This window comes from Diplodia corticola, assembly GCF_001883845.1.
Source record: "Diplodia corticola strain CBS 112549 chromosome Unknown scaffold5, whole genome shotgun sequence".
NCBI classification, from domain to species: domain Eukaryota; kingdom Fungi; phylum Ascomycota; class Dothideomycetes; order Botryosphaeriales; family Botryosphaeriaceae; genus Diplodia; species Diplodia corticola.
In genome coordinates this window covers 17,411-29,341 of record NW_017971484.1, presented here as the reverse complement: position 1 = coordinate 29,341, position 11,931 = coordinate 17,411, and the positions used below count along the sequence as shown (strand labels likewise).

The 11,931-nt window shown below is 56.4% G+C and overlaps 5 protein-coding genes across 5 annotated transcripts; 3 read left to right on the top strand and 2 right to left on the bottom strand.

Annotated features, from left to right (window-relative positions):
• Window positions 1-225: 225 nt before the first annotated feature.
• On the top strand, window positions 226-1,109 carry BKCO1_500010 (uncharacterized protein; the record flags this gene model as incomplete). Its single annotated transcript, XM_020276679.1, has 2 exons — window positions 226-287; window positions 371-1,109. The coding sequence occupies 2 exons, from the start codon at window positions 226-228 to the stop codon at window positions 1,107-1,109; spliced, it is 801 nt and encodes a 266-aa protein (XP_020134088.1).
• A 594-nt stretch (window positions 1,110-1,703) lies between these two features.
• On the top strand, window positions 1,704-2,775 carry BKCO1_50009 (speckle-type poz; the record flags this gene model as incomplete). The annotated part of the gene is made up of 3 exons (XM_020276915.1): window positions 1,704-1,714; window positions 1,786-1,851; window positions 2,121-2,775. 3 exons carry the CDS (start codon window positions 1,704-1,706, stop codon window positions 2,773-2,775), a joined length of 732 nt encoding a protein of 243 aa, XP_020133994.1.
• A 346-nt stretch (window positions 2,776-3,121) lies between these two features.
• Window positions 3,122-4,245, bottom strand: BKCO1_50008 (dna repair protein; the record flags this gene model as incomplete). The annotated part of the gene is made up of 2 exons (XM_020276904.1): window positions 3,122-4,119; window positions 4,197-4,245. The coding sequence occupies 2 exons, from the start codon at window positions 4,243-4,245 to the stop codon at window positions 3,122-3,124; spliced, it is 1,047 nt and encodes a 348-aa protein (XP_020133993.1).
• Window positions 4,246-4,754: 509 nt separating this feature from the next.
• BKCO1_50007 (ubiquitin-conjugating enzyme e2) lies at window positions 4,755-5,361 on the bottom strand (the record flags this gene model as incomplete). Its single annotated transcript, XM_020276893.1, has 4 exons — window positions 4,755-4,815; window positions 4,872-4,951; window positions 5,013-5,138; window positions 5,212-5,361. 4 exons carry the CDS (start codon window positions 5,359-5,361, stop codon window positions 4,755-4,757), a joined length of 417 nt encoding a protein of 138 aa, XP_020133998.1.
• A 344-nt stretch (window positions 5,362-5,705) lies between these two features.
• On the top strand, window positions 5,706-11,234 carry BKCO1_50006 (endosomal peripheral membrane protein; the record flags this gene model as incomplete). Its single annotated transcript, XM_020276882.1, has 7 exons — window positions 5,706-5,783; window positions 5,858-5,924; window positions 5,978-6,151; window positions 6,210-6,416; window positions 6,473-6,561; window positions 6,612-9,047; window positions 9,099-11,234. 7 exons carry the CDS (start codon window positions 5,706-5,708, stop codon window positions 11,232-11,234), a joined length of 5,187 nt encoding a protein of 1,728 aa, XP_020133997.1.
• Between the last annotated feature and the right edge of the window lie 697 nt (window positions 11,235-11,931).

The window sequence follows — 11,931 nt, the reverse complement described above, 5'->3', positions numbered from 1 at the left end:
ACAAGTGCGCCATCCAGCCATTCTCTTCTCAGTCCTTACACAAACTCTCCCTTTCTCTCGGCCGTCATCTTGAGGTTGTTCTTGCACTAATCAGTACCACTGAATGTCGCGGATCGACCCGTCACGCGAAAGACACTGCAACAAGTTCATTTGCCAACAATCCGAGTGGACGGTAACAGCCATTGCAACCAAAGTCGGTGTGCCCTCATGCAAACGAGATCCAACATGGCCACACCGCCGTCCAGCATGCCCGCTGCCGAGCGAAAGCTCACGCGCTCAAGCCTCAAGTACGCCGCCGGCCTTTCCATACCCTGATCCCACCCCCATCTCCAATACGCAGCCAAGACTAACAACGACGCGCGCCCACCAGTTTCCGCAGCTCCGTAATCTCCGTATTCGTTGCCATGAACAGGGTCGAGCCATTCATGCTCCACCGCGACCTCATAACGGCGACGTCCCGACTCTTCCACCAGCACCGCTTCGACTCCGTCGTGCACCTCCCGCACGAAACCCCCGCCCTCTTCGAAGTCTACGCCGAGTGGGTCTACAGCAACCGCAGCAGCGCCATCCTGCAGAACCTGCGTGCGCACGAAGTCGTCCACCGCGCCGACGGCTCGGGCCAGCTGGACCAGCCGGGCGCGGACCACCTGCTCGGATTGGCCATCCTCGGCGAACGGCTGCGGGACGTGACGTTCAAGAACGCGGTGGTGGATGCGTACGTGGATATGCTGATGACGGGGTGCATTTGCCCGACGCATTTCGCGAAGGCGATTTACGAGGGGCTGCCGAGGGGGAACGGGTTCGCGCGGTTGTATGTGGATGTGTGGTGTTGGAATTCGGATGAGAGCTGGTTTGAGGAGCTCGAGGAGAGAGATGATCCGAACAGCGCGCCGGGGGCGTTTTGGCTGGATGTGGTGAAGAGGAGGATCCAGTTGGGAAGGAGGGTGTATGATGCGAGGATAAAGGCGCCGTGGGTCGCTAATCGGGCGCAGTATTATGAGGTGGAGGGGGAGATGGTGCTGGATGATGAGGAGAATGCGGAACAAGCGGTTGGAACGGAAGATGATGATATCGATGTCCTGGTGAAGCCAGAGCCGAAGTCACGTTGAAGAATATGTGGTTTGGGTGAGCATTGCTTATTTTCTTTCCCATGGATTCCTGTGCTTTGTGGGAGGAAATGGAACCCTTATGTTTCGGCGAACACTATTGTAGCCTCAGGAAAGGTGATTGCTGCATATCCAAGGTTGCATGTATTACTGTAGTGCTCTCAATTGATTGGTAAGTAGCCATGAAATACGTGTGACGAACAAAGAAACTTACGACACTATGATTGGTACTTCGTGGCTGGTATTCAGACCTTTTCTCAAGCTGAGGCTCGCTTACTCTTGATTGAGATCTCCTGCTGACGGCTTACACTATGGTCAGCGCTCAGATGCAGAGAATAGGGCGGTTATGTCATTTGCACTTGCTTTGGATAGTCCCGGAGCTCCGGCGATCTCTCTATAGGTCATTTTGTTTTAGTACCCACTGTAGTAGCAAGTGCGTTATGGTCCCTTCCTCATTCACACTTGCCCTCCCCTGGAACATATATTCTCTTCGAACCTTCCCTACCCTCCTCTCCTCTTCTTTTTCACTACTTTCACCACTGCTTTCACAGCATCCGTCTGCTCACCCACTCACTGCGATCGGAAATCACCGAAGCCATGGCGAAAGAGTAAGTCTAAAACCCAAAGCAAAACTATGTAGGACCTCTGCGGATAGCATTGCTCACTTGACTCGTCACAGCAACCCCAAGAAGCAGGCAGCGGCAGCCAACGGAGTGAAGAAGCGCCCTGCCTTCACCTTTGCCAGGTTTGATTCCCTCCGACAAGAATCTTGCAGAAGCATGAGTCTTCGAGTATCTTTCGCAAAGGATACCGCACCGTACCAACGTAGGCAGTTGAAATCTAGATTTTGATGCCCTTGTATGGTCTTGGATCAACATAGGCACTTGAAACTTCACTTCAACTGTCCACGTAGGAAGGTGTGGTACTTCTTGTAAGATACCAAAAGACGAAGTCTTTTAGCTCTGCATGCCCCCATAAGTGTTTCAGCATGACTAACGAGAGCCGATCAAACAGCATCAAGAGTGAGATGATCGAAGTCATTGTCGGCAGCAGCAAGCAAAAGTACTGCATCCACAAGGACATCCTCTGTGCATCTTCGCCTGTCTTTCAGAGGAGGTGCAACCGTGAGGCAAAGGGCACAAAAGCACTTCACATAGAGCTGCTTGATTCCAATCCGACTCACTTTGATGTCTACGTAGAGTGGCTCTACTTCGACCAACTGTTCACGGTAGAGACAGAGAACAATTACAAAGGCATGAACTGGGACATCTTCCTCTCTGTGTATTTGCTAGGCTACAAGCTGCAAGACCAGAAGTTCAAGGACGCCTGCGTGGATATTGCATTCAACAACCCCACTGATCGTGAACTTCTCAAGTTAACGAGCCAGACAAAAGCAATGTACAAGGAGCTTCCACCTTCCGATCAATACCGTCGTCTATTCGTGGAGTTCTGGGCTTACAGTGCGAACGAAAATTGGTTCGCTCCGGCGAATGCCAAGCATTTGCGAGATGCACCAATGGAGTTCTTCCGGGACGTTGCGAAGGCGTCGATCAGGATTACTGACGGTTGTGCGGGTTCATTCGGAGTCAGATACTTCGACCAGTTCAAGCCCAAGCGTTCGGACTTCTGCGACGAATCGAAGGATACAACGAACGAGAACAAAGTCTGAGTCCACTGAGATACATAACCCGGCGTTCGGGAGATACTCAGCAGACAGCTACATGATTTTCCAAAGACGGTTCATTGCACGAGAACGATCAAAAAATTACGGTGGACTTCTCATTCACGGCAGATTTGGGGATTCCAGATTTGGTGGATTCCATTAGGGCTTGAATTTGTGATTGAACAAAGGCTCAGCGAGCAAGAAAAGCAGACTGGTTTACAACTCCGTGGGTCATGCGTTACCAGCATGATCTGGAAAGGCAAGCTCGGGCAAGGGATGAGCTTTGACATCACCCTATTCAAAATACATATATCCTCTCAATATCATATTCATCTTTGCATTCCAATAATGTTCATCGCGGCCTTCTCCGAGTCCTTCTCCTACCCGCACCATCCTCCTTCCCAAAAGTCGCCTCCACATCCTCCGACCTCTTCTTTGCTCTCCTCGCCCTCTGCTTCTTCGCCCTCCTTCCCTTCCTCTCAGCCTCCGCCAACTCCGCCTCCTTGTCCACAACATCCTGCATCACCTTCACCGTGCGCACCAGCTCCCTCTTCTGCGAACCCAGCTGCGCCGATATCATCTTCGCGATCCGCTGCGGCTCGTATGTCCACGACGCCTCATCCCCCTCCCCCTCCCCATCCCTCACCACATCGCCCCCCCTCCTCCCCCTCTTCCTCCCAACCCCTTCATCCTCCTCCTCTTCAACCGCCACCCCCACCAACCTATCCCACACGTCCTCGCCCACCCCCCACGCCATCCACTCCGTCTCCGCCTCCCGCCGCACGTTCAGCCGCCGCTGCCGCTGCTTGACCTTGTCCGTCAGCACGCGCGACAGGCTGCGCGGCTGCGGCTTGCGGTACCGCAGCATCGGGAACAGGTTGGCCGACACGATGCGCGGCACGCGGCGGACGCCCGTGCCGCCGAGCGCCGAGGCGGGCAGCGGCCGCCGCGCGAGCAGGCGCCGCGCCGGCGGCGGGCAGGCTTCCGGGGAGGGGTCGAGGCGCCGCGGGCCGCGCGGGGGTGGGGGGAAGCGGAGGAGGTGGGGCGGTGCGAGGGGGAGGAGGGTTTGGAGGAGGTGGTGGGAGGTTGGGGTGGGTGGTGGAGGGGATGTGGGGGTGGTGGTCGTGGTGGTGGTCGGTGTTGTCGATGATGCTCGGTCTAGGATGTCGAGGAGCTCGTAGCCGGCTGTGAAGCTTAGCTTTAGGTGCTTCGCTGAGTGGACGTGTCGGTTGCGTCGGAATTTGTTGCGGATGACGTTGCGGAGTGCGGCGCGCTGGTTGTCAGCCAGCGGGAGGGAGGGGGATGCTTTCGGCGAGCATTGCGTGAGGAGGGCGCGATAGAGCGCGATCGCTGCCGAATGTTAGGTTGAGCGCTTGCGCGGAAAAAGGGAGTTGGTTGGGATTGAGAGAGGGGAGAGAGACGCTTACCAGCTACGCGATGTGCTCCGGAGCGCGCGGGAACCACAAACGCCGACATGCATGTATTGGCTAGGCCATGGGCTTGTCTTGGAGTTTCGCTGGTAGATAGGTGGAGGTCGGAGATTTTGGTCCGGTTCGGAATCGCGCGGTCACGTGGCTATGAGGTCATATGTCTTACGGCCCCCAGGGCAATCAAATTTATTGCAATCCTTTCGCCGAAGGATGTGTGAACAACACAAGGTCTACTTCATGACCACACGGCATCAAAAGTCAGTGGTGGTCAATTGTTTGATTTGATAAGCACCCACGCCTGGGATCAAGCACCGAAAGCCCATACTGTGATGTAACTGAATTTCCACCACATTTCGTTGCACATTCTCCGTCAAGCCCCAAAACTCCACGCCCATGCAGTGGGTTCATTCATGAAAGACATTGAAGAGTTTCCGGCAGCCGCACTGAACCAGAGCAATCACCTCTTCCAAGTGTAAAACGCGCCGTCTCGCAGCCCCGTTCCAACATGATGACGCCTGTGCTGTGCATCGCTTCGGACCATGTAGTAGCACCCTTCTAGTAGCTAGTGCCCTCCGGGGGCTGGGGCAGCTTCTTGTGCTGCGGTAGAGCCATGTACCTAACACGTTATTCTTAGCAGGCGCTCAGAGCCAACGTGACGATCGAAGCGCTTACCTCCTCAGCTCGATAAGAATGGTCTCCATGGTAAAGTCCCGCTTCCACTGCATCAAGCAAGGGAGCTTGGACGGATCGACCTGTTGTCATGTTCCCTTTAGCCGGGTTGTCTCCTCGCGGTAAGGCATGGTGTGCGCGTACCTTGCCGTTACTCTGGTTCACGCAGGGCACGTTGATCTTGGACACGAAGGTCACCTCGGGCGGGACGTCGGGGTACTGCTCGCCGCAGTGGATCTTGACGCTATATATGCGATTCTCGTGCACGCTCTGTGGAGTTTTGGTAACTTAGCTCGCAGCAACAAACGGGGGGAGCAGGGCTGCGACGGCGGAGGGGACGCACGTGGGGAGGACCGAGAATGGTGCCGTTCCAGTTGGACATGAGCAGGTCGTCGCCGTTCTCCAGACCGTAGGAGCAAGCCTCGGCACCAAGACCCTTCTCGCCCTTCTCCAGCTCTTCCAGCAGGCGGAAGTTGCGCGGCACTTTGGCCATGGTGTGCGGCGGGGTAAGGCGGGAACTTGGGAGGTGGAGGAGCTGCGGTCGCTGGAGGCGGAGGGAGGGCGGCGTGGGGTCGGGAGCGATGCGGGGATGAGCGCAAAGATCAGATTTGCGCAGTGGGCAGAGGCAGCGTGGGGCAAGGCCGGTGGATGGGCGGTGATGGAGCTGGTTGGGAGAGAGCCGCAGCCCGCCTGTTAGGGCGGCGGGCAGGCAGCGGGCGGCGAGCAGGGGTCCCGGCTTGGCGCGATCTCGCCGGCGCTTCACGTGTCGCAGCACAACTGAAGCCACGCAAGCACACCTCACAACCTCTCAATGCCGCCAGTCTGCCAAACGAGGCCATGACCGCCCAGATCCTGTCCGGCGAGCTGGCCAATCTCGTCAACGAGTCCAAGAGGAAAAACCCCGACCTGCGCAGTGTCCGTTTGCTCTCCGCCCATGGCTGCAACCTGGCCGCTATGCATCCCCGGCTGACCCGAGCTTCTTTGTGCAGGCCGCCGACAAATCGCTGCAGGAACTGCGGTCCCTGCCCTCGACCTCCGAGGCCCAGCTGACTGCCGGTTGGTACTGTCCGGCGCGCGTGTTTGTGCCTGCCTGACTGATGCTGGAAGAGACCTGACCCGCCGCACCACCTTCATCGACCCCTTCGTCAAGGCCTGCCAGACCCAAAATGCCAAATTTGCCGGGTCCGCCGTCGTGTGCCTGCAGCGCCTCATTGTCATGCGCGCCGTGCCCCGCGCCAGGTTAAAAGAGGTGCTCGACGGCTTCCGCGACTCCAGCCAATTGAGTAACTATTTTGGGAACCGTGATGTCCGCTGCCAAGCCCGGTGCTAATGATGCTCCAGGTCTGGACATCCAGCTCAAGATCCTGCAAGCGCTGCCCGCACTCATCCAGAACTACTCCGATGATGTCCGCGGTGAGCTGCTGTCGAGTGTGTTGCAGGTGTGCTCGACTTTGCAGACTGCGAAAAATCCCGTTGCAAGCGCCACTGCTGCCGCCACCTTGCAGCAGCTTGTCATTTCGACGTTTGAAAAGGTCGTCGTTGAAGACGGTACGATGGCTTGCTCCTGCTCCCCAACAGCGGCGCTACTAACGTCGTAATCCCAGAGAAACAACTACAGATCCCAACCGTGACAGAGGTTCCTGGAGATGACGGCAACATCTCCGTGCGACCTTCCGCCAATGACGCTTACAAGGTACGCAGTCACTCTATGGCACCTTTGCTTGCTTTCCCAACACCCTATAGGTCTTCCGCGATATTTGCCTCTTGATTGAAGGCGCCAAGCCGCAGTCGATTCGCTTCTCGGCAATCTCACAGGCCTCTGGACTCGAACTGGTTGAAGCAGTCTTGAGCAATCATGGTAGCCTCTTCCTGTCGCATGCCGAGCAATCTTACATTCTCCGTACACATATCATGCCGCTCGTCATCAAGAGTCTTTCCGAACGTCTGAGCTTTTCAATTACTCTTCGGATCATGCGAATCTTCAACCTGATCATCAGACAACATTTGGCCATAGTGCCCTCGGAATGCGAAATGGCATTGGGCCTGTTGAATCATATGCTTGATCCCGATGCCGCAGCCCCGTGGAAGCGCGCCATGTGCATGGAGGTCTTCCGAAATGTCTACTCGGATCCCGCTCTGATCATCCAGATTTATGCCCAGTACGATTCCCAGGAGGGCAAGAAGCCGGTAATTCGAGACAATCTCGCCGTCTTCGTCCGCCTCTCGACGGAGAAGCCGACCGTCATTGGCCTTGGCCAGCACTCCACCGCTCCGGTAAATGCACCGCCTGAAGAAGACGTCTTACCCGACGCTCAGGTTGCGCTGGAAGCTGGCGCTGTTGGCATCATCGGCGGGGCACCAAGCACATCGAGTGTACCCGGAATTAGTACCCAGTGGAGCACCATGCGCATCCCCTGCATGGATCATCTGGACAAACAGGAGCCACCCGCTTTGCCCGAGACTTACATCTACAGCCTGGTCTTGAGCTGTATCAATAACTTCTCCGAGAGTCTCGCCAAGTTCATTCTTCCTCTGACTGTACACAAGGAAGGCCGTAAGAAGAAGGCGAAAGGTGATGCAGCCGCAAACCAGGAACCTCCTGGCACGCCTGTCGAGGAGAAGCCCAAAAGCAGGATGGCTAGATCGCAGTCGTTCAGACGACGGACAGTCCCCGTTAATCCGCTAGAGCTGAAGAACAATCCGGCTGAGGAAGCCATCAAAATGACTGCAGAGGCTATCAATGAATGTTGGCCAGCCGTGCTTGCTACGTGCTCGACTTTCCTCAACGCTGCCCTTGACAACGATTATTACCATGACCTGGTACGGTCAATTCAGAAGTTCACCCAGATTGCTGGGCTTCTGCGTCTCTCTACGCCTCGAGATGCGTTTCTCACAACGCTCGGGAAAGCAGCCGTTCCACCGACCGTCTTCACGGCGACCATCTCGAACCCCAAGGCGTCAGGTGCCGAGACGCCAACGATGTACAATAACAAGGGAGGGTTGTTGAGTGTGGACAGCCTTGTGAATCAGGGATCTGATAAGAGCAGGCGAACATCAATAGAGTCAGGGCCGCCAACTCTTAGCACGCGGAATCTGCTGTGTCTGAGAGCACTCCTGAATTTGGCAATTGCGCTGGGTCCGACGCTAGAGTCAGCCTGGTCGATTGTGTTCGAGACCTTGCAGCAAGCAGACATGATCATGGCAGTAGCCAACTCCACGAGTAGCGGCCGGGACCGCAGAGGAAACCGCTATGATGGAGTTGCCATAGCGCAGATCATGGGCCCGGAAGTTGCTGCTGTACAATCTGCAGCAACACGATTGTTTGAGAGCACTGTGGACTTCCCGAACGAGTCCTTCGTTCTAGTGCTGACTTCGCTATGCACACTACTTGAAGGCAAACCCAGTCGTGCAAGCGTCAGCCAGGGGCCATCAACGCCGAACCTTGGGGAAAGGAAGGCAAGCAATTTCGGCATCAACATCAAGACTGAGCTTCATGTTCAGGATTACGTCTTCGCATTGAGAAAACTTGGCGACCTCGGCACGCTCAATGCTAATCGGCTCATCAGCTTCGACCCAGACGTCAGCGGTTGGTCATTGTTGATCAAGGCACTGGTGTCTGTTGCGAGCAATCCAGCTATCACCAGCTCCGTACGCCTTCTCGCAGCAGATGTGCTAAGCGGTCTAGTCCAGGATGTTGCCAAGGAAACCCAGGCGGAAGACCAACCACTAAAGAACGAGATACATGCTAGGGTCCTTTCAGCGCTTCAAGTGGTGGTGGACTCTCTTTATGATGGCGCCAGCGATCCCGAGGACGAGCTTGATGAAACCGATATCGAAGTCCATGTAGTCGTTCTTGATGCCCTCAAGAGCATCCTGGAACAGTGCGGTGACTCACTCCAAGTGGGCTGGAATCTTGTTTTCCTGCTTGCTCGGAGCGTGTTTGTTGGCTTTGGTACTAAGATGCAAGATGGCAAGCCGAATGAAGACTCTCTAGGCGGGACTATCGCCTTGAAGTCATCGGAGATGATTGCTACAAATTTGGGAAGACTGGCCTTCAGTTCTGTGCAACTGGTCTGCTCCGATTTCCTGACTTCGATCCCTGACGATGCAATATTTCTGCTCTTGGATCTGCTCTACTTCTTCTGCGATCAAGGGGAAGATCTGAACATCTCTCTGACTGTAAACTTGTCCCTTCCAAATCCAAAAGAAGCGCGCTGACTTTTGTATCAGACCATCACTTTCTTTTGGAACGTTTCGGACTATCTCCACGGCCGTACAGACGCAACAGCCATGGAAGAGCTTGCAACCAAGTCGATCGATGTTGCTAACCCTGAAGAGCAAATCCAGGAAGGTGTAAAAACGCAGTCCATTCCGGCAATGTGGCTGCATCTGCTGGAACGCATTGCTACCATTGCACACGATCGCAGAGCAGATGTCAGAAATGGAACCCTTCATACTCTTCTCCGCATTTTCGACAACTATGGAGACCAACTCTCACCTGCGTCATGGAATCTTTGTCTGCGGGTGATCATGTTCCGTCTGCTGGATTTCGACATCAGACAACATCAGGCCTTCCGCTCCACCAACGCAGACCCCGAAGAGGCGCATGCTTGGGTGGAGACAAGTCACATTATTCTCAATGGTCTTGTCAAGCTATTTAGCGCCTATCCGGAAAGCATCCTTGGCGCGCCTCGATTCTCATCGCTTTGGGAGTCCATGTTGGATTACTTTCAGCAATATCTGGATTGTGGATCACAAGCTGTCAATGCAGTCACGTACGATGCCATCTCTGGCCTGTTGAGCAAGCTCGAGTCTACCAAATCCATTGATGAAGGCGCAATCCAGAAAGCGTCCAAGATCTGGCTCGAAGGGTCGCCCAGGAGCAAGGAGGACTACCCGTCGAATATCGGCAATCATGAAGCCTACCTTGCCTATGTGCGCTGCTTCCGAGAGTTTTACCGCCTCATTGGCAAGGAGCTGGATTCAGATGCCCTTTCCAAGGTTGCATCAAACCTTCAGAGCTGTATTGTCACCGAAGAGGGTACGGCATACACGTCGGACAGGGACATCTTGACTCCTTTGCAGAAAGCGGTTCTTGAGGGTATTAAGGTCATCAAGACAGACTTTGAGGGCGCACCAACAATCGTTGTGAAGCTCCTCGCCGACTTCGCTGCCTTGCCTTTTGGTAGGCCTCCTCCAATCGGAACACGGGACGGTAACACCTTTGTCGCCATCAGCAAGGCGTCCATGGATCACATCCAAAAACTCGTAAAAGACCACATCAAGGGCACAGAACTTTATGCCAATGGCGCGCTACTTGCTGCTTTCCAAAGTCTCGTGGTTCCAATCCGTCTGAAATACGAGTGGAAGGTCCAAGGCAAAGCCCCAAGCATATGGCAGAAAGCAACCACAACATCACTGAACATCCTGGGTCCCATCCTCGCCAATGCGCGGAGTCTATCTATCAACCACGACCAAATGGCCCCCATCTGGCAGGAGATCGTCGCCATCGCAAGCGGCATCGCTTGCGCCGACCCTGCGGCAGCACCCTCGCCCAGCGTCATCCTCGAAGACGAGGCCTTCGACATCAAATCCCTGACCTCCCTCCGCGACATCATCACACCGGGCCTCGGCGCCTCGTACATCCCGGACCCGACCCGCCGCGCCTACACATCCACTCTCTTCCGCAACTCCCTCATCCACCCTCCCTCCATCGAGGAGATCCCACCGGACTTCTCCTCGTCGCCGCCCCTCGCCTCCCTCTACGCCATGCGCCACGGCCGCACGCGCGACCCGCCGCCCACGCCTCGCGCGCGCATGTCGTATTTCTGCCTGCGCGAGCTCCTCTCGCTCGTCCGCCGCACCGAACACAGCACCACCACCACCACCTCTTCTTCTTCAGAAAAGGAAGAAGAAGAAGGCGAACGCGAACGCGAACGCGAACGCGAACGCCACGGCCAGCGCATCGCCCTCGCCCGCGCCGCGGCCCCCTACCTCATCCTCCGCGCCGCGCTGCCCATCAAGGCGTACGTCGCCGACCGCCCGCTGCGCGGCCGCATGCCGCAGCCGCACAGCCAGCGCGAGGAGCTGCTGTTCGTGCTGCGCGAGCTGCGCCAGCTCGAGTGCGAGCCCGACGCCATTCCTGCTACGAGTGAGGTCGCTGTTGTCCGGGGGGGTGCGGAGGAGGAGGAGGAGGAGGAGAGTACGAGGAGGAGGCATTTGCAGCGGTTGTATCCGCTTGTCGTTGGGGCGGTGGGGGTGGCGGGGAGGTGCTCGGGTGGTGGGGGTGGTGGGGGTGACGGGGAGGTCGTGGAGGCGTTGGAGGGGGTGTTGGAGGGCGTGGGGGTGGGGGTGTTTGGGGGTTGAGTTCGTCTGGATGGAAGGACTGGGCTGGGTTTGAGAGGAGAGGGGACGAGGTTTGGGAGGGGAGGGGAAAGATGTGGCTAGAAATGTGGAACGGGGGGAGTTAGTCGGTTGTGGTTGCTTGAGAGGTGGACGGGGACTAATGGTGGTGGTTGTATGAGGAAGTGAGTGGGCGGTTGGGGGTAGAGAGGAATAAAAATCTCCTTTTTTGCTTTGTGTTTGCCTGGACTGATCGGATAGGTACTGCACTGTGAGCGGTGCGATGCCATCAGTCCCATCACGCAGAGTATACGACATGGGGCGGTGGGTGACCATGAGCCGGCGCGCGGGGGTCCTCTATTGAGGCGCCTATTGAGGGTAGGTCTCCCCCGCGCGAAATCAAAACTCACGTCGGGTGGACTTTACTACGTACTCTGCGATGGGTGACCATGTCCCGCCCAACGACGCCATCAGCACCGTCGAGTATAATCCGTGCCATGGTGGGTGACCATGAGTGGGCGCGCGGGGGGAATCTTATTGAGGGTAGGTCTCCCCCGCGCGAAATCAGCACTCCCGTCAGGCGTGGTTTTCAGCCCCGGTGGGCGACCCCTGCCAGCGGCAGGTATCAGCCCCGGCGAGTATATGGCTTACGCCTCAGTGAGTGGCCATGAGCGGCGCGCGGGGGGCTTTCTTATTGACGGTTATTGAGGGCAGTCGCCCC